The sequence below is a fragment of the Varanus komodoensis genome, unplaced genomic scaffold (genome assembly GCF_004798865.1).
Source record: "Varanus komodoensis strain SLA01 unplaced genomic scaffold, ASM479886v1 scaffold4, whole genome shotgun sequence".
NCBI classification, from domain to species: Eukaryota; Metazoa; Chordata; class Lepidosauria; order Squamata; family Varanidae; genus Varanus; species Varanus komodoensis.
Genome location: NW_025335941.1, coordinates 17,258,413 through 17,278,206, shown reverse-complemented (window position 1 = coordinate 17,278,206; position 19,794 = coordinate 17,258,413). Strand labels below are relative to the sequence as shown.

General features: G+C 42.0%; 1 protein-coding gene across 1 annotated transcript in view; it reads right to left on the bottom strand.

The window, feature by feature from the left end:
* Positions 1 to 19,794, bottom strand: part of ADAMTS5 (ADAM metallopeptidase with thrombospondin type 1 motif 5) — a 58,709-nt gene that overhangs the window by 11,948 nt on the left and 26,967 nt on the right. The window contains exon 3 of the mRNA XM_044441579.1: positions 6,132 to 6,299. Coding sequence (XP_044297514.1) covers positions 6,132 to 6,299 — 168 coding nt within the window. The remainder of the gene's footprint in view (positions 1 to 6,131; positions 6,300 to 19,794) is intronic.

The following is a 19,794-nucleotide window of genomic DNA, read 5'->3' as shown; positions in this document are numbered from 1 at the left end:
ATCTACTTGCATTTGCATGCTTTCAAACTGCAAGTTTGGCAGGAGCTGGGGTGGGGCAACAGGAACTCACCCTGTTGTGCAGATTCGAACCAGTGACCTTTCAATCAACCAGCCCAGCAGCACAGTGGTTTAAACCACTGTGCCACCTGCATCCCTTCACAACCATAACATCTGTTTTTATTTCGAACACCGAAATACCATTTCTGTAACATCTATCACCCAGTAATCACAACATCAAACACTGGCAGTGTCCTCACATTTGCCATGTAGCCAAGGCACCAAGCAATATGCAGTGACTGCTGTAACTCTGTAGTGGTATCATCCTAAGCAATATCACATACAACATTCACAAGAACCTACAAAACCACTGCATCAGAAGCTGCCCATGGCCAACTGGTCTGAGCAACAACCACTGATCCCTACAGCCAAAAATTCTACAGCTCTCCTCAACAGAGGCCTGAACGCTGCAGAGTCAATGTCCTTCAGACCACATTGCATTGGGCTGCCCAGCAAAGAAAGGATTGCCAGTCAAACCTCAACCATTAGCCAGTCTGTGGTCAGGAAGAGTGCAAGAGGCAGAAATCAAGGATTCTCCAGAAAAAGGGCTACCTCCTTTGCAGAACCAGAACTACCTTACAATGTGTCTTTATGAGGCAGACCAGGGTTTTTCAAGGAGGAATAAAAGAGAGCACACAAAGAAAAATAATAAGTAATAATCCATGAAATAATACTTTAAGTTTACAGAAAGATACACCTGACTTGGTCATGCTGGAAAGTCATGCAATGGGATGTCAGTGCAAATGAACAATGCAATAGATAATCTGCAATTGTATGTCTGAGCCTAACTCAGAGGAGACCTCTGCCAAGAGAAATCTACATTTAAGAATTCACACAAGTTACAAAAATTACAGCCTCAGAAGCCAAGCTCTAAAATATGGGCTACTCTTCCAGAGACCATAGGATTACTCTCTTAATGCATCTTTGACCAATTTAATTAAAAATAACACATGCCCAGTACTTATTACATGCCATATGCCTACTGAAAAAAATGGTATTATTACACTGGCATTTGCTATAGATCATGTATACTTTTCCTAAACAGGAACAGATCAGGATTAAGACAACAGTCCTGGAAATGCTTCTGGTTGCTTGTATTCCCATATGAAAGTGTCCCAAACTATTACAGACTGTCCTAAATGCAGCTCAATCAAAGTGATAGGCCTTGAACAGGCACCCAAAACATTCTGCAGTTGGTACCTCCCAATTACCAGAAAAGGGCATTCCACAACCTGGTTACTTCCACAAAGAAGGCCTGCTTCTGAATTGCCACCAGGAGGTAACCTGTGGCTCATGCAATTAGCAGTCAAGCCTCTTCCAATTACTTTATTTATATTTTACAGGTCTACATCAGGGAATATGATTTGGCAGGTAACCTTGTCCCAAGTATTTAGGCCTTTATAAGCCAATTGCAAGGCACTGAACTTGGCTTGGTAGCTAATACGTAATCAGTACGATTGCTTCAACACCAGTGTAATATGTACATGACCAGATGTTCTACTGGCTACCACATTTCTGCACCAGCTGCAGCTGCCAGACCATGCACAAGTCTAGCCACAAATAAAGGATATTATTTTAATCTAAACATGAAGTTACCAATGCATGGACTATTGTTGGCAGAACAAAGCTCTCCTAGGATTACAACAGTGGGACTGGGTCTGTGCGTGCAGATTGCTGCCTTTTTCATGTGTTCACAACGTAGGTCTGAATAGGCCATGTACAGACTACCTGTAGCACAGGCCTTATACTGTACTATAGGTGCAGTATACTCATACTATACTATACTATAGGTACAGTATACACATGTACATACTCATGTACATGTGACATGAGTATTTAGCCACTTTCTCACTGAAATTAAATTGTGAGTAAGCATGAGACATGAGCCTAACTCTGGTTCAGGACAAAGAAAGGGAAAGGCAACAATGCTGACTTTTATTCCGCAAAAACTCCATTACAGAGTCAGTTTCTTCAAATACTGTGTAACACTTATTCAAATATTATCCAGGATATGGAGACATCCCCCACTTCTCTCTCTCACCACCACCACTACTACTACTTTATCTTTTCTAGGGACACACATGTGAATCCTCTGGGAAACAGATAAGATGTGCAAAATACCTTTAAATCCAAGAATGGGTCTGTGTCAAGTAAGGATTAAACAAGGATTAAACCAGAGAGCTGAATGCCTTTTTTCCAAAAACATCTTGTCCCAGCTCTTGGACAAACACGTTTTCAAACTACAAACAAGCTCCCTTATTGCTTTTACCTTCCGATTAATGGGTTAAAACAGTATTTTTGGTAGCTGAATTTGCGACCCTCAATATTTACTTACCACATTGTTTATTCTAACAATAAACAGAAAAATAAGCCAGCTGCTTTGCAAGTTGGTGTTTGCTTTGTGCGTGGACTGAGAGGTGCTATTGGTGGCCTGTGATGAGGCGAGTGTAGCTGCCCTGAATACAGCTGGTGGCCACAAGTAACCATGAAGGCTGCACATGAGAAACACTCTATTAGCTGCAAATAGAACTGGTCAAGATCGCAGCCCACGCTACTACGATGGGAAACAGGTAGTGGAGATTCAGCTGATGTTGATGGCTCTGGCTGCTGGCCTTTCAAGTATATTATGATCAAAGCAAGGAATTATTTGATCAGGGATGTATGGGAATTTCATTTTTGCTGACCAACCATGTGAGCAAACTCCCTTTGAAACCCTGAATGTGAGCATAAGTGGGCGCTTGTCAAAATATCCACAGATTTTCACATATATGCTCCTGTTTGTCTTGTTCTCAATTCCTGATTTGATTTATGCAAATTTCCTAATTTGTACAAATTTAGAAAGATTTGCATGAATTTGGGGGCATTTGCACAGATCTCCTGTTTGATCACTGCTCAATTTGTACAAGTTTCCTGTTCACATTGCACAAACTGAACTCACACTTGAGACAAGCAGCAAGACTCTTTAGCAGTACCACTAGGATGGGCACTTGCACATTGATCAAGCAAGAGAACAGAAGAGGCCACAGACTTCTATATGTGCCAGTATGTGCATGCAGAAATTCACAGGCATCGAAATAACAGGTATAATTTAAGTGAAAAATGGAATACATCTCACCATACTGGGAAAGATGGCAATAAGGTGACTGGTTCTTGGTCTGTTCTCTGTGTGTTGTTTAAGTGCATCTTCTGATTGATTCTTATCTTTAAACCAGACCTGGGCTGCTTCCAGACAAAGTGTTTCTAGTGCTAACAATCCAGAAGGCATTGTGTGGCTGTGCATTCATTACTTCTTTCACCCCTTAACTGGTCTTTTGTAGTAAGGGAAGAGGGCTGAGAGTGGTATAGAGTGATCTGGTAATTTATTATGTTATGTTTATTATTAATTTATTTTAGTGGTAATTTATTATGTTCCATTGCATTTCAATGTATCTTATTGTGTCGTAAGCCGCCCCGAGGCTTCGGCAAGGGGCGGCATAGAAATGTAATCATCATCATCATCATCATCATCATCATCATCATCATCTGCATCCTCCATAAAATTTCATGAATGGGGCAAGGTGATCATGCCATAATGCCTCTTTTGGACACAGGGTTAGGGTGGACAGCCCTTCCAACAGAGATTGCTTGCTAACTGATGAGAGTCCTCTGTAAGGTAGGACACATGGCTGTCCTAAGTCCCATAGGACCAAATCTCTTCCACTATGGTGTCCAGAAGGGATAAGAGAATCTTTTCCATCTCTTGTTTATCTATTTCCTGCATCTCTCCCCATCACAGAGCAGCTCAGAGCAGGAAATGCTTTGGGGGTTCAAGGGATTTGTGGGCTGGAAGCATCCCTTTCCCCATCCTTGTTTCAGCCTGTGCTGCAGGCAGGGGCATAGAAGAAAGATTTGGTTTTACTGTTCCCTACTTGATCATTGTTCCTTACCAACAACTACTGCTATCTGCCTCCTTTTCTTCCAAAAGGAAAGTGCCAGTTCCAAGCATGTTTAAGGTAACTAATTACCATCCCACCTTTCCCCAGGAACGATATCAGAAGTACAATAACAGCAGCTAAAAAGAAGGGGAGCCAATAGAGCAACGCCAGCTCCCGAGACCTGGCAGTCACAGCAATCCTTGCCAGCACTGCCTCCACATTAGCTGCGCATGGAAGGCAGCAAACAACAGAGAGCAATAGCTAGAATACCACGATGGGATCACAGCACCGAGTCCTCAGTGCACACAATGCACAAACGAGCTGCTATGAATAGACAACAGTGTCTACCCTGTCAGAGCATTCAACAGCCTGTGGTCAGGAGGCTGGCGTGCAGAACCCACACAGAATTTCTTCCAGGAGAAAGTGTCATGTTCTGCTGCAATAATGCTTATAATGCTCCACCTGGCAGCACATTTGTATAGGAATGTGTGGGAGGCAAACTAGTGTTTTGTAACGGAGCCACATGGAAAACGCACACTTACGACAACAAGGTCACCAGAGGTAATGCTGTAAACTGCTTTGTAGGTAACTGAAAAGGGCACTGCAAGGGAAATCGGAGGTCTGGTTCTGAGTACTGCTCTCAGAAGAAAGAAAAAGAAGAGAAGGATCTATCCACCTACCATTGATCTGTATCTAGAGAATGCAGGGCAGAGTATATTTCCTTCCCTCATCCCTTCATCATCACAATAACCCTGTGAAGTAATTAAGCTGAATGACCAAGATCATTGCTGGGCGATATCTATGGCTGAGCATGATTTAAAACCAGTTTTCTTAGGATGAAGTGCAGTATCTTAAGCATGTTGGTCCTAGGTATCTCTACATCGTTCCTTTGGGAGTTAAAAATAACAGGGAGGGAGGGAGATGCAGAAGGAAGGGTGCAGTGTAGAACTACAGTTGCATGAGGAATTTCAAGGCAATCCTGTCCTTGGCCTACTGGTATAACTTGGTTAAGAATGCCCTGCAACATATGCAAGGGTGCAGTCCTGCCCAGTTGCCTGCCACTAGATGGAAGCCTCTGCTCCAGGAGCCAAGGATCCCTATTTTCTGCCATGCTGCTCTGCCTTGGTCAACATTTACAACCCCCCTGGAACTTCCTGCAAAAGCTGGGAGGAGGCCCAGTGTGAAGATCCAAATGCGAACTTGCACTTTGGTGGGCACAGCTGTGCCTACGGCCTTGGAGGTGAAAGTCCCCAGTATGAGTAAGGCCTTGGGATTGCATCCTAAGCCATTACCAAAGCAATGTAGATATAATATGGGAAAGACAACTGGAGATACTGATAATTGCCTGAGAAAATAGCAGAAACTTAGAGGTTATTATCTGTGCTTGATAATAGGATAAAAAACCTGATTGCACGTAGCACTGAGAGCCATCCCACACAATGTTGCGTTTTTACAAGTTCTGCATGCATGCAGTATGTTTTTCATCCATAAGTATTTCAGTTGCTATAACAACTGGATCTATTCGTTCAGTTAGGTCATTTTTATCTAAGCATTCTGGAATTTGAAATGGTTGTTTAAGAGCTGCAGTTGCTTTAGGAACATAGTGAAGAATTTCAAGAGCATTTTGCTGTTGTTAAGGAGAACTTAGTTAAGAATACTGAAACACTATGAGAAGATAAACAAATGAAGCTATCAGCCCTGCAACATACTAGGAACCTTAGGACAATCGCTTGGTACACCTCACTTGGCTCAACTTCAGATGGAGATAATAGTGAGCTATCTTACATGGTTGCTGTCAAAATGGATTGTTTTACAATCAGTGGATTGTAAAACACCTCCCTACTTGTAATATACTACTGCTACTATTGACTAATGCAGAACTGTTATTACTGCTACACATGCTGTTTAATACTACATTATCATCTATTACTGCTCTTACTCCTAATTTTGATAATAGCAACGTAAGATTAAGGACAATACAGCAATATGCTTAGCATAATGCAAACCATGTAACTATTTGGGTCCTATAGCTATAGTATAAAAGAAAAACTGAAAAGAGTGTGAAAGCAACTGCAACTCTTATCAGAATAACAAACACATTAAAAAATAGTGGAGAATGAAGTTCAGCATGATATCCAGTGCCAAGTTCTCCATACATACCATGGCCATCATCCAGAAATTCTGTTATTGTTGCTGAAGTACATTTGGACCATGGTTTGGAAGCATCAATGCTTGTTAAGATGGAAGACATAAGTCTTTTATCTTCCATAGAACCAAAGTTCTCCTCACAGAATTTGGAGTCATCATGGGAAAGTCCAAGGAGGTGTCCTGTAAGAAGAAAATAGGAAATACAATCTTTTACAGCTGAAAGATGTATATTTGAAAGCATATATGTCCATCTGAGCATTACATTTGCAAAGAAAATATGCCTGTATTAACTATTCCTACATAATAAAAACATTATTTTACATCACGACAGTGTGATTTTAACTCAGTGAACTAGTAAATAGTATTCTGAAATTTAATGTGAGGTATTTATAGTAAATACGTTGGATTCTATCAGTCTGCAACAGCATTACTGTATAACACAGGTTTATCTATATATTTATCTATTTTGCATTAAACATTGTGGTATTGGGCCTACAGTTCAATATTGCTACAGATTAATATCCAGGATTCTATGCCTAATATGCTTTAAGGTTACAAAGGGAACAAGCAAGATGTCCCAGGCCAGAGATAGCTAAACAATTCTCATTGTTGAAGGGGTGCTCTTTTCTCCAAGTCACTAACTATTCATATCTAAGCACATCTCTCTCCTGATTCTAATAACCAGAAAGACACGCTAACAAGTTACCAAATTAGTGTAGAAAATGGCATAATACCCATCTGTAGATTGCAACATAAGGATCAGTTATATGCATATAACTGATTCAGAATGGCATATGCGTCAATTATATGGAAAGCCTTCCCCGAGCCTTTCCTAGGAGGAAAAATGTTCTTGGCATGCATCTAGTATTTCTCTATTCCTTTTAGGTTTGATTGACCCTACTCCACATCCAATCTCTGGCAAAAGGCCCTGGCAGGGATTATCCATGATGCAGGGAAGACAGAAGCAAAAAGTAGCAGATCTTTCAGAATGGAAGTAGCAGAGGGTTATTTCCAATTAAAATTGTGGGCAAGTACTAGTTTTAAAATATCTATAAGAAACTTTGGGAACCATATTCTGGTAATGGGCATGGAGGTTCTGTTAAAACAGCTCATTCTAAAATGTGCTTTGCTCAGTTCACAATAGCAAGGAGTTTGACTTTTGTAATCTTGGCCTACAAATAACTGAAGTGAGTTAGCAGGACTGACAGGAATGTATGCAAGGTTGTCTGAAATTTAGGTCAAGTGGGGAACAAAATGGATAATCTTCAAAGAATGGCTTGCTTTTAGTTGCTGCCATTCCATGCAACCATAAGGGTGCTGATCTTTATTCCTACCATCCACTATATCAGATTTCTCTAAATTTGTGTTCCCCAAAAATCGTTTACTTCCTCTTCCACTCCCATTAGCTCCTCAAGCATGGCCAATAGTGAGAAATGCCAAGGGAAAGTTATAGCCCCAAAGATCCGAAGGGCACCAAGTCTGGGAAGACTGGCCTACCCAATACCCAGATTACACATTCTCCATCCTTAGCAAAGCATTCCATTTCTCAAAATGAACCTTGGAGAAAATTTCTCCCTTTCAAAATCACCCGTTTCACCTTCACCTGTAAAATTGCCCTGGAATTACCAGTGGACTTTTAGTGCATAACTAGACATGTATGTGTACCTTTATGTCTCTGAAAACAAAGAAACAGACCTAAATACATAAAACAATGGCTCTTGTTTATTTATTTATTTCATTTTTATACCGCCCAATAGCTGAGGCTTCCTTGGAGCCCCTTTGAAGATGTGTCGGATTCATATAATGCCAATAGACTGACAGCAATTTTAACACAGAGGGCTCTGTCTAACCTTCTCCCTATCTCTGTGCCAAAAAACCTTGAAAGGCTATCCTGAAACAAAGGATGTCTTTGGGGAACACAAAGCCAGTGCTGGATTTCCTCTCTCCACATCTGATGTTATCACAGAAAATGCATCGAACACATGAAAGGAGTGGCACCAGGATATATTCAATATTTTAAAGGCACTCCAGGCAGCCTGCACTCACCACTTTTACTGTATTTTGAGGTAACAAAGCTCATCTTATATCCATTTGCAACTGGCGTTGAGTTTATTCTGACAAGTCGGATGTTATCTTACAGGCATGTTTTCAGGAACCTCCATGCAGAGACATTTTTCTGTTCTTGGTTCAGCACTATGGTTGCTTCCGCAGGGGGCTTTTATGGTGCCATCACCTGGCCTCATTCACAGCATTTTATGGCATGTTTGTCTGCCCACAAGCTGTTTCATCTTTTTCTCATCACAGAAAATCCATTAAGGAAAAAGAGACAGAAATGTTGCACAATGCCTTCTAACTGGCAGAGCGAGAAGCCCTCCGTCTGGATGTACCCTGTGGTACATAGCAGGGAGTATGCAAATGTTCCTAGAAGACCATCCATCTGCAATGAAGGCACTGTGTTAGCTATGAAGCAGGGCTGAGCATGTTATGGGGTCCCTGCTGCATTACCCATCCTCAGATTCACAGCTTTGCTGCTGAAACCAGCAGGGGGAAAATGATTTTGCTTTAAAACATGGTGTGCATTCCTACTGGCTTTGCTCACTCTTTTTCTGCCACAGCTGCAAATTTTGAAGGAGCAGCAGCAAGGCAGTAGAAGCTGCAAAAACACTGCCCACCACTGCACTCCACCACATAACTTGCACTGTCCCTGCAAGGGTCTTCACCAGAGCTGTGAACAGGCAGAATCCAGATGGTAAACTTAACAGATAACAAACTTTTCCTAACAAGCAGTGAATCTGTTACAAGTCTTTGGAAACATACCTACGATCTGCAAGTTGTACCTTTGGCGATTGCTGTGCTTTCCTAGGTACAGAGGGATGCGTCTCTTTTGGTAGGACACTAGAACAAAAACGCTATCCTAGTGCCTCTACGAAAGCACAGTCGACATGTTAGAAGTTGTAGTCCAGAGTGGAACAAGGACTGAAACATGGCCCTAGCACCATGACTCTGTAGGCAGCTGATCAGACGCAATGTATAACATAGCTACGAAAGCTGCAACCACTAGAATTAGCATTCCGTCTCACTAGTGTTTGAGCAGCTGTTGTTTACATGTAAAAGAACAACGCATTTTTATGAGAGCAGAAAAGCACTGTGGTGCTGAAGTTATGCCCACTTGGTGAACAGGATCATTATTACATTCCCTTCCTCTGATGGGTTGCAATGATGTAGTGGTAGAGTTGAATCAGCAATACTATTGCACCATGGAATGGTGTCACTGCCAGGATGGGAAGTGTGCCGAGACTGGGCGTGGTGGCAGATGGGCAAAGTATACAATTTAACCACATGCCCATTCAGAGGTCACATCCCTCCTCTGTGCCAGCCCCATGGTGAACCAACAAAATTGACTGCTTAGGCAAAAACACTGTCATTGCAGAGGCATCCTGGTATAAATCAAGACAATCAACTGTTTCTCAGAGGATAAAAAAGCAACCGCAGAGAACAGATTAGGAAATATTTCAGGGTATAAGGAAGGGAGGAGGCAGGTTCTGCCAAAATACAATGTGCCCCGATGACACTTCATCCTCTTTCATTTCTTTTCCAAAACTGTATTTAAGACAGTCAAAACTGATTGTCCAACTGCTTTGTAGAGTAGAAGGAACATGGAGCTGACCTTCGTACCCTTCCTGCGGTGCAAAGGATGCCTGTAATCTTCCCAGTTTGGAGGTCACAGGTAGTTTTGCTGGAATGTGCCCTAAAGCTGCACCAAAAATGCCATTTTACTTTTGTAGGCTGTTTCATGTCACAAAAAAGGGGAATTTTCAGTTATGTTCTCTGGGTGAGGAGAAACTCATAAAACTTTCCACCCCTGGAGTGGAATGATCTGAACAAGTAGCAGAATAGCTTGTCTGTGATATTTCTGTAACGTACTGGTCCACTGCCACTTCAGGCAACAAGACTCCAAATTAGTGTTCCTGTGGGCTACTGTGACTCCTCTGAATGCCTCAAAAATACTACATCAGGATATAACATGATTTCAGAGACATTGTGGGCAAAAATAACATTGTGGGCGACCCACATAAAAAGATAACAGCCTCACTCCTTCAGGGACAGCAAAATGTTAACAATTAACCTTGGTTCCTGAAAAATACTGGCGCTTCTTGTCCTTGCTTGATTTCTCAAGGAGTTTTGCCACACATTTTTAAGTGAAAAGGAACACACTGAAAAATTAAAACAAGCCATAGTTAAACTCTTGTGATGAATTTGAGCACAGTGCATTCAAGCAATGCAGCTTTTGACCCTACACATTTTAGCTCTGTGCTAAAAATGTCAACTTTGATGCCTAAAAACACTCCAGGAGTATTATGAAAATCAGGAATGTAACATTACATGGCCAGTGCACCAAACAGAACAGTGATTACATGAACAACTTTTGGGATACGTGTGTGCATATTTACAGAAACTGCACAGTTCATGTTGACTTTCCATTAGCTAAATCAGAGCTATTCATTAAGGACTTATTCCACTATAACTTTCAATATTGTTTGTGTTTATTTTCCTTCCACTTGAGGCACTGTACACTTCTTAGAGTGCACAGTCTGTCATTAGATATTCATTCTGTTCAGTTAGTTCAGAAAGACTGCAGCATCCACATATTTTCAGTTGGTGGGTTTTAAGTATACATGGCAATGATATATTCTATAATATTTGATCTGTCCATCCATCCATTCATCCATCCATCCATCTTGTGGACCTGCTGAAGAACGACCTGCCTATATTCATTAACCAGGTCAGAATAAAGCTTCTTTTGTATACCCCTTTGTTTTTGGGGTTAAAAATTACAGCACAGATGAAAGGACCTCATCTGTCAGTTTCAGTTTTCCCCACATTCATGTCCTTTCTGTTCCAGACATTGAAAATGTGGGTAAATCCTTCCCAAAACCGAACTGAAATCAGGTCCTTAACCATCCCCAAGCTCTCCGTCCCCCACTTCAGCTGGGTACATGGGCCCTCTGCTCAGATGGGGAAAGCCTTTGGCCGGCAGAGCTAGCACCTGGCCAACATCACCCATGCAAGGCCAGCCTGGGGAGCAGGGGGCAACCATCCCCACCCTTGCTGTAGAGAGAAAAAGAAAAAAGTAAATGAACAGCCAGGCCTACAAATGTCTTTATTTAAGATATAATTTAACCTGTGTGATAGCCTGCCTGGTTACTGTGTAAGAGAGGGGTGGGGAAATATCACAGCCAGCTTAACCAGGAGAAGAAGAGGTTTCACATAAAGGAGAAGCCCAGATTCACTGACTAAGACTTGCTCCTATTCTTACAGAGTACAGGCTCAAAGGTCAGTACCAGCATAAGGCATCCTTTTCAGCATTCCATAACAAGAAGGGAAAATATATTGCGCAGAGGATGTCTCAACATTTTTGTTGTTGCTGTTCCCTTCTATATTCTCTCCCCACCCACAGGTCTTCATCTATGCAGCGTACTCTCTCGGTAGGGAAACTGGGAAATTTACTGGTTGATGGATTTCTCTTGCAAGGATTTATTTCTATGGTTTGTGATAAAACACGCAGTATTTGGATACTGGGAAACAACTTCATGATTTTAGAGCCATAAAGAGTCAACTGAACTATACAACCGGTGACCTGTCAGTTTTTACAGGGCTATATTCTGCCCATAGAAGAGATGATCAAGAGGCAATATGACACCTGTTGACAGGCTATCATGCAGATGATGGAGTGAATTTATTTTCTGTGTTCCAATGCACAGGACTTGAGCTGGCAGATTCAAGCAGTAAGAATAGGGATTTCAAGTAAACATCAGGGGGACCAAGCTGCTGGGCAGCGGAGCACACTACCTTGGAAGGTGCTGGAGTCTCCTCCATTACAGTTTTGAAGAAGAGGCTGGATGGTCAGCTATCAAGGATGCCTGAGAGCATGTTGCTGTACTGGCAGGCATTGCACTAGACTCCCAAATCATTAAAATCCTGTTTAACTCAAGAATTCTATGTTGCTCTTCTTTTTACTTGATGAAGCATGATCTTAGTACTGAGTGAACAGTAAATACAATTTTACTAGGGGGTGATGTTTATAGTGCAATAATGTTCAAAGTAATTTTTTTAAAAAGATGCAAAAAGATGCTGTCTTCCCCCAGTGCATTCCATTCAAAGAGTAACTAAGTCTCTCCCTACCTGGAACTGTTTAAATTTGCAGTGGAATGGATATAGTGAATAACTGTTCTATCCATTCCCCACCCCTGCTCTACTCTTTTCAAGTTTAGGAAAATACAGCGGATAGTATTTATTTCAAAGATATAGTACAACAATCTCAGTCTTTAACTCCCGGAAAAATGAATCTCTCTACTAGGTGCTGAGAGATCATGAGTGCTGGGCCTTTCATGGGAACTCCTTGCTAAGCCCAGACTGCAGGGCTGCTCATTAGAGAACTTTTATCCATGATGAGGCAGCAATAATTAGTAAACATCCTTGGGCTGCTGCTGGGGCACCGCAGGGCTCACTCCTGATGCCAGCCCCAGGCCCCTGCTTTGGAACATGTCACTTCTCTAAACACGCCTTGGCAGTAGATTCATCCCAGCATGCTCCTGACAAAGCACCACTCTTGGGCACTGTGAAAGAGCACAATGATCCAGATGCCAGACACTATTTAGGGTGCTCCTGCCCATTGCCAGGTAACCCTGGCAGGGTCCACCAATGGAGTAGACAGCCCCCTAAAGGGCTGCAACTCAGGATCTTCCCAAACCTGGAAGAGGCCCTGGTTAAGGCCATATTTTTAAAAAGTCTTTCCCCTCATCTTGAGTGCTCTAGAGAATGAGTATCTCCTAGGGAAAAAAAAAATGTGCTCTGAAAGATTAATTGTGCTCTGAAAGATTAAAGTACCTGTGGCAGCCACTGGTGCCTGAAAATGTCCTTTGCCTAGATAACATCTCCCTCATCCTAATCAGATTTGGCCAAGGATGGCTCCTATTCGGCGATTATCAACCCAGATGCCATCTTTCTTCTGTGACAAAACTTTGAGCATGGATGGCATACCAGGCCACCTGTGGTCCAGGAGCCATGAGGCCCAGGCTGAGCATCACTGAGGTCAAGGTACCATCTTCCATCAGACAATGTTCCCTGGGACCACAACTCCTCTTGAGATCTCGGTATTTGAATGCCCTTAAAATATTATGCTCTTCACTATGTGCCACCAAAATTTGGTGGGTTCAGTTGATGGAGTAACCCGGGTGGGTTTTGGAGTACTCACAGCAAATCATTCAGTGTACCTAATCCTTAGTTTTGGAGCATCTGATCCATGAAGCCTCCGCAAAATGAGTTGATTCAACATGTTTTCTAGAGATTATGCAATTTATTTGTTGTTTTAGGTAGCCATTTCAGATAGCCATCAAAGCATTTGATTTCATTATAGCCTTAGCATGTGATACCTGAACCACTAAATACAAGATCCTTGGACAACACATAAAATTTGTGTTGAATACGAACATACATAAAATGAATACAGGCAAACCTAAAATGATCAACTGCAGCATTTACTGGGGGTGCTGAGGGTGCAGTGCCCATATGTCAAAAGGACTATGACTAATCCCAAAAGCTTTCTTTAAATAATGTATAGATTTTGCCAGGTTTCTTAACAGGTGGATTCCAAAAATAATATAAAACTGCTTTTGCTTTGCTTTCAGCCTTTTTAACACACAGAGCACAGGAAAAATGCAATTCTACGGCAAATTCAGTATAGAGGCGTGAAATCAAAGTCATACAGACATGTTTGGAAAGGAATATTACTGCGCACAGGTGCAGTGCATTTTTCCATATATTCATAAGAATATTACAGCCACTGCATAAACTGGATCAGTGGACACAAACAGTGACACAGCTTGCTAAAAATTCTAGGTGTTTTGTAATATGTTTACTCAGGAAATCACAGCTTGCATGAAGCATATGTTTTTCAATGTGGCCTTGCCTTTTGCTTAATTTTCCAGCTGGGATAAAACAGAAGTAGATGGACATCAAGATACTTGCCCAAGTTGAGTCAGCAACTTGCACGTGATCCTAAGCGGTAGCTCATGTGGTTGAAAAACAAAGCATTTGGCAGGCTCTTCCAAGCTCCACAACCAAAGCATTCACCCTCTAATTATTTATTAAAGGTGTCAGTGCCTGTGATACTTGGGCAGTCTTCAGGGTCTCAGCATCTTGGGAAGGCCTAGCCCAACATTTTTCTTGGAGCCCTTCTATCTTTTAGTAGCCCTACGCTCTGAACAGTGCCATGCAGCATTCAGTTCCCAGATGGACCCTGTGCTGCATCTTGCTTGGGCACTGTGGAGAAGTCACATGGTGCTCCCACCTGGCTACCTGTGACTGTTAGGAGCAGTGCTGCTTCCTGCCACAGCAGCCAGATCAGTGGGTGGCACCTGCAGGCATTTCACTCACAGCCCCTCCACCCAAGAATTTTGCCCGAAAAAATTCACACTGTAAAGCTCAGGCCTGCACGAGGGCTGGCTGGGGCTCAAGGACAGCCCAGCAGGATTAAGCCAGAGGCACAGTGGTCAACTGAATGCCTGTGGAAGCAGGACGTGAGCGCAAGAGCACCCTCCTACTCATGCTCCCCAGCTGCTCCAGAACCTGGCTCAATATGGTGCAGCAAGCAAATGCTGCAAATTCGGCAAGGGACGGCATAGAAATGTAATAATAATAATAATAATAATAATAATAATAATAATAATAATAATAATAAATTCTGCCTCAGATAGTGGAGCCACTATACAGCCATCATGGCCATCAGCCACGTATAGCCTAATCTTCCATTCTAGGGATTCTTAAAGAATTCTTCCACCTGTCCATGAGGACACTTTTGTGCCATTATAAAACTCTTTCCCCATCCCTGTTGCCTTTTGCCACAAGTGTCAAGTTCATATTTCAAAGTCAAATTTCAAAATCTGGTCCAGCAACACATTGCTTTAGCCCTACTTGCTACTGAAGGACATTTTTTTTTTTTAAAGGTCAAATAGATCGATGAGCATGCTCACACCATGTACTTCTGGTTCTTAAAGCAATGTTGCCAAGGGCCGGTGTCAATCCTGCTGCTTTCCTGAGGCAGGGATACTGACATTTGGCTCTGGATGTTTGGCTACAGCTCTGAAGGTTTTCAAGCTCGGCTATGTAGCTTTTGAAAACATGACCTCTCTTAATCTAATCATTCATGGAGGAACATTCACACAGAGATCAGCACAACTGCAACAAGCCTGTAAGCACAGCCAAACTCAAGAGGAGATGCTGTTGTGTCTGAGACACTTCCCTGGTCTTGGGCAGAACAATTTGCGTCGATTTTCACATGCCCTCATTCCAATTAAAAAAACACTCCATGACCTCCATGATTGTAAGATTGGATTCAGCTTTTAAAAATACATTACAGCCAAAGCAAGGCAGTAAGAACAGCTCCTTGGGAGCCCTGCAGAGCGCCACTCAAAGGAGCAGGCACCTCTGCTCACAGTGCAGTTACAAACCAGAGCATTCCTGGCCTAAAAGGGGACTATTTAATCATCAAAGGTTCATCAGGTGGGACAAGTACTACTCTTACAAGTCGATGAAAGGATGTCTGGGCAAGCTGAAATTGTGTGGTCAAAATGAAAACTGGCACTGCCTAGCACTGTTTTGCATAGTTCGTGCCCAAGGCTGAAACTCCACACAGTTGGAAGTCCCTGACCTGCTGCTCACCTCTTGCCAAGGCTTAATGCTGAGTGCTCTTCTTTTCTTCTTTTCCTTTTTACCAGAGCAAGCATGTTTATGAGGGCTTAGTGCAAATGCTTTGCTAGCACCAGACGCTTAAATGGAGAACTTTACAAAGAAGTAACAATGCAAATGCATTAAATATTTTCTTCCCACAGATGTCAGCAGAGCAGCTGTGGGTTAATTATAGGCTCTAGCTTGTTGGGTCTTTTTTTTTTTTTTTTTGAAAAGCCGCAAAACCTGATCAGACACCTGGATATTTGCCCAATCTTTATCTCTCCCAGGGGAAGGCCAAGATGAAAGCTAGACATCCTTCACAATTGTTTCTTTTGCCCATAGGACTCCAGAAGATTTGCTCCTGTCTAGCCCGGGGCTTGTTCTTATCTAGCTAGCCTGACAAGCCTTCCACTCATAAGACTCCTTATTCAGCAGAGTGATTTTAAAAGTGAGGGGGAGGGGGATTGCAGATTTTATAACATTTTTGCAAGCAAAGATACACACACACGCACACACACATGTGCATACACGTGTGTGTGCAAACAATGTTTGCATGATTCAAAAAAGAAGTCATGTACAGACATTTATGTGTACATTGTATGCTGGCATTAGGTTAATTACTGCATATTGATAACCCTCCGAATTTTGTGAGCTGGATGTCAGGGCACCTGTTACAGAGGGCCAATTATATTCTTCCATGATCAAATTAGTAAAACAAACAAAACAAACAAAAGGGACCTGCAATGCAACATTGCAGCATGGACCTCTCCTCTCCATCCCATGCCTCCCACTCTCAGCTTTCTGCCTTGTCTCCCAAGTGCCAGTCCGTCATCCTGCCATGCCACTGAGCATGCTCAGCCCTTAGCAGGCTGCTCTGGGGATTTTCCCTCTTCAGAGGGTTTGTTCCCCACAAAAAGTGTTTTTGTGCCTGTCCAAAACCTGGGTTTTCTTTAAACCTGCTAATACTTCCCTCTGGTGTGTGACTAGTGCAATACAAAAGGACAGGAACTCCGAAAATTGTGACTATTGTCAATGTATGCCTGGGATGAGCAATGTATGGTCCTCCAGATATTTGGCCTACAACTTCCATTAATCCAAGTCAGCATCAACAACAATGAGATATGATTGTCTTTCCATCTCAAAACTCTGATGGTGGATTTTAGTCTCTACTTCAGTGGGATTTTTTCTTCAACAGGAATAGTGGTATCAGTGCACTGGTATATACACTGCATTCCCTCTAAGCATTGTTTTCCCATTATACCAGATGCAGATCCACCCCTCCAAAAATTCTGATAGCAGTACCTGAAGTTCTGCTGTGTCATTGGGAGATGCATGAATGTTGTTAATATGAAGAATATGGGAAAGGAATACAAGTAACATTCTGATTAATGGACATTTTATATTCATACTGAGGACTAATATAAGAAAAAAAAAATCACTCCATTTAAGGCATACATGGCATGATGCTTGTGAATTTTCATGCCAGCTGTTTTGTGGGCAGTTTTTCAAATTGCCAAATGTGCCCATGGCCCAAAACGGCTGCCTCTCCTTAATTTAAGTGACACGTACAAATGCCATAGAAGCATTTTCCCATGTAGTGCTAAAAGAGTTTTAGCTCCACACATGCAGTTCGGAGTGTTTATGACAACACTGCTAATGCATAAAAGAAAGCATTGAAAGTTAAATGTGCATTCTAGCCAATGCGAATTATGCATTGCTTTAAATGTGAGGTGTGTTCTTGTGTGTGTATAAGAAAACAATTTAAACCTCTTATGTGAATCAGTTCTTGGGCCACTGTCTGCACTGCACACCAAAAATGCATAATCATTAACAGTTTTGCAGCACACTGTGCATAGCACCATATGCAGGACAGGACATTTTGAATGACATTCTTTCATAGGGTCACCATAAGTCAGGGACAACTGGATGGCACATAACAATGAAGTGAATGTCAGTTTTAAGGAATTGCTGGGAATGGAACTTCACACTTGATTCTCTCTGCTAGGGATGTGTAAGGAATCTGTTTTCGACATGGAAATCCATTGGATTTCCTGAGCTTGGCTTCCTTCCTCAGTCCACCTTCCTGGTAAGTATGCCAAGCATTCACGCAGGCATCCACCAGGAAGTGAACTTGTGCAAACACTGTGTGAGCAGTGTCCCTATTCCACACCCATGATTTGCAGTCATTGTTCATGCTGCACGTGCTGTGGAAGGATACTGGTTGTTCCATGAGCATTTGCAGACTTCCTCCTGCCTCTGCTCACTTCCCAAGTGAGGGCTGAACTCTTACAAACTGGAGGCTCATTGCAACTCCACTTTCTGCTGATGTCCAATTTCCCCCTTCCTAACCAACATTCAGGAGTTCGCCAGATTGTGATCCTTCAGACCAGTGCCCCAAGTAGATGTGGACACTGCACAATGACAGGATGGCCATGGCATGTGAATGAGATTAGATCTAAGGAGTTTAGAAATATTTGAATGTTTTCAACATTTTCCCTTGCCTTTCTACAACAGACATGCCCTTTCTAAAACTGGGAGAACAAAGACATGTTTAACTTGAGACGGACCCTGTAAACCTTTCTGCAAGTGATGCTCCCCTTAATGGAAATGACAGGATTAAAGACTGCAGAAAGATTATTTAATGACCAAAACATTGACTTGGGAATCTTTGGTTCTCTATTACAAGTGTCTTATATGATCATGGGCATATCAATATCACATTTTACTAAAAATGCATGGGCAGATTGGCTTTTAAAAGGAAGATCTTGTTTGTAATAACTCAAAGGATGCATGGGTATTTCTTCTGCTAACAAGGGGCACTCATCTCTTGCCTTGAATTTAGCATGAGCCAACTTGCACTGAATATTTCGTGGCAGAATTTGCTAAAAGATTTTCCATATGACAGATTTAGGGTAAAGAAATTATTCATCTTGTCATTGCTTACTTGTGATTCTTTGTGGGCTCTTTAGACAATGTCATAATCTTGCACTTTCATGTCTGTGTCTGAAGGGTACTTTCTCTGTATGTGTTTTTTGGGTCAGGGAAGTATGGCATTTAATTGTAAAAGCAAAAGAAAATGCTTTTTTTGTGTGCATTTGCTGTGTAGTTCTGCTATACCACCATGCCATCTGGAGGTTACATAGCAGAAAAACAGGAAAGGAAATGTTCTTATACCAGGATCTCAGTGTTCAATACCAGGATCTCAATTCTGTGACCAAATCAAAAAGCATTAAAAATAAAACCCATTATTGATTTTAGAATAGTAGGAAAGCTCTAGTGAAAGGCAAAAAGTAACCAAAGAGATGGAATTATTGTATTGTCCAATATAATAAGGTGATGCTTTGGTACCACAACTTTTATTATTATTAATTATTATTGATTTCATTTCTATACCACCCAAGAGGTGAAATTCTGCTCAGTGATGTATTTTTATCAGACCGTAGGGAGGAGACTCAATTCAAACGAAAGTAAGAACATAGGAAGAGCCATGCTGGATCAGACCAGGCATCCATCCTAGTCTAGACACAAAGTGGTCAACAGGATCCCACAAACAGGATATTGGCGGAACAGCACCCTCCTGCCCACATTCTCCAGAAATTGAGGTACATATGCATGCCACAAAATAGGGTCATAATGAGAACTGTCACATACCTGTCTTTCCACAGAAAATGCCCCTTTTTCAAACATGCTAGCACCCAGAACCTACACACAGATAGCCTTACATCCCCAGCCACACATCTCCAGACACATAACACCCTTAGCATCCCCAGATACTTCATTTATTCAACTCATCCCTGGAATAGGACATTTGGAGGCTGTTCAACTGCAGTTCACTTCCCACCTACACTTTTTGCAGCCCAAAGACCTGGTTACATTTAAAAATTAAAGAGGATCCTAGGGTTGGGTGGTTTCAAATTGCATGAAAAAGGAAGTCAACAGAAATAAT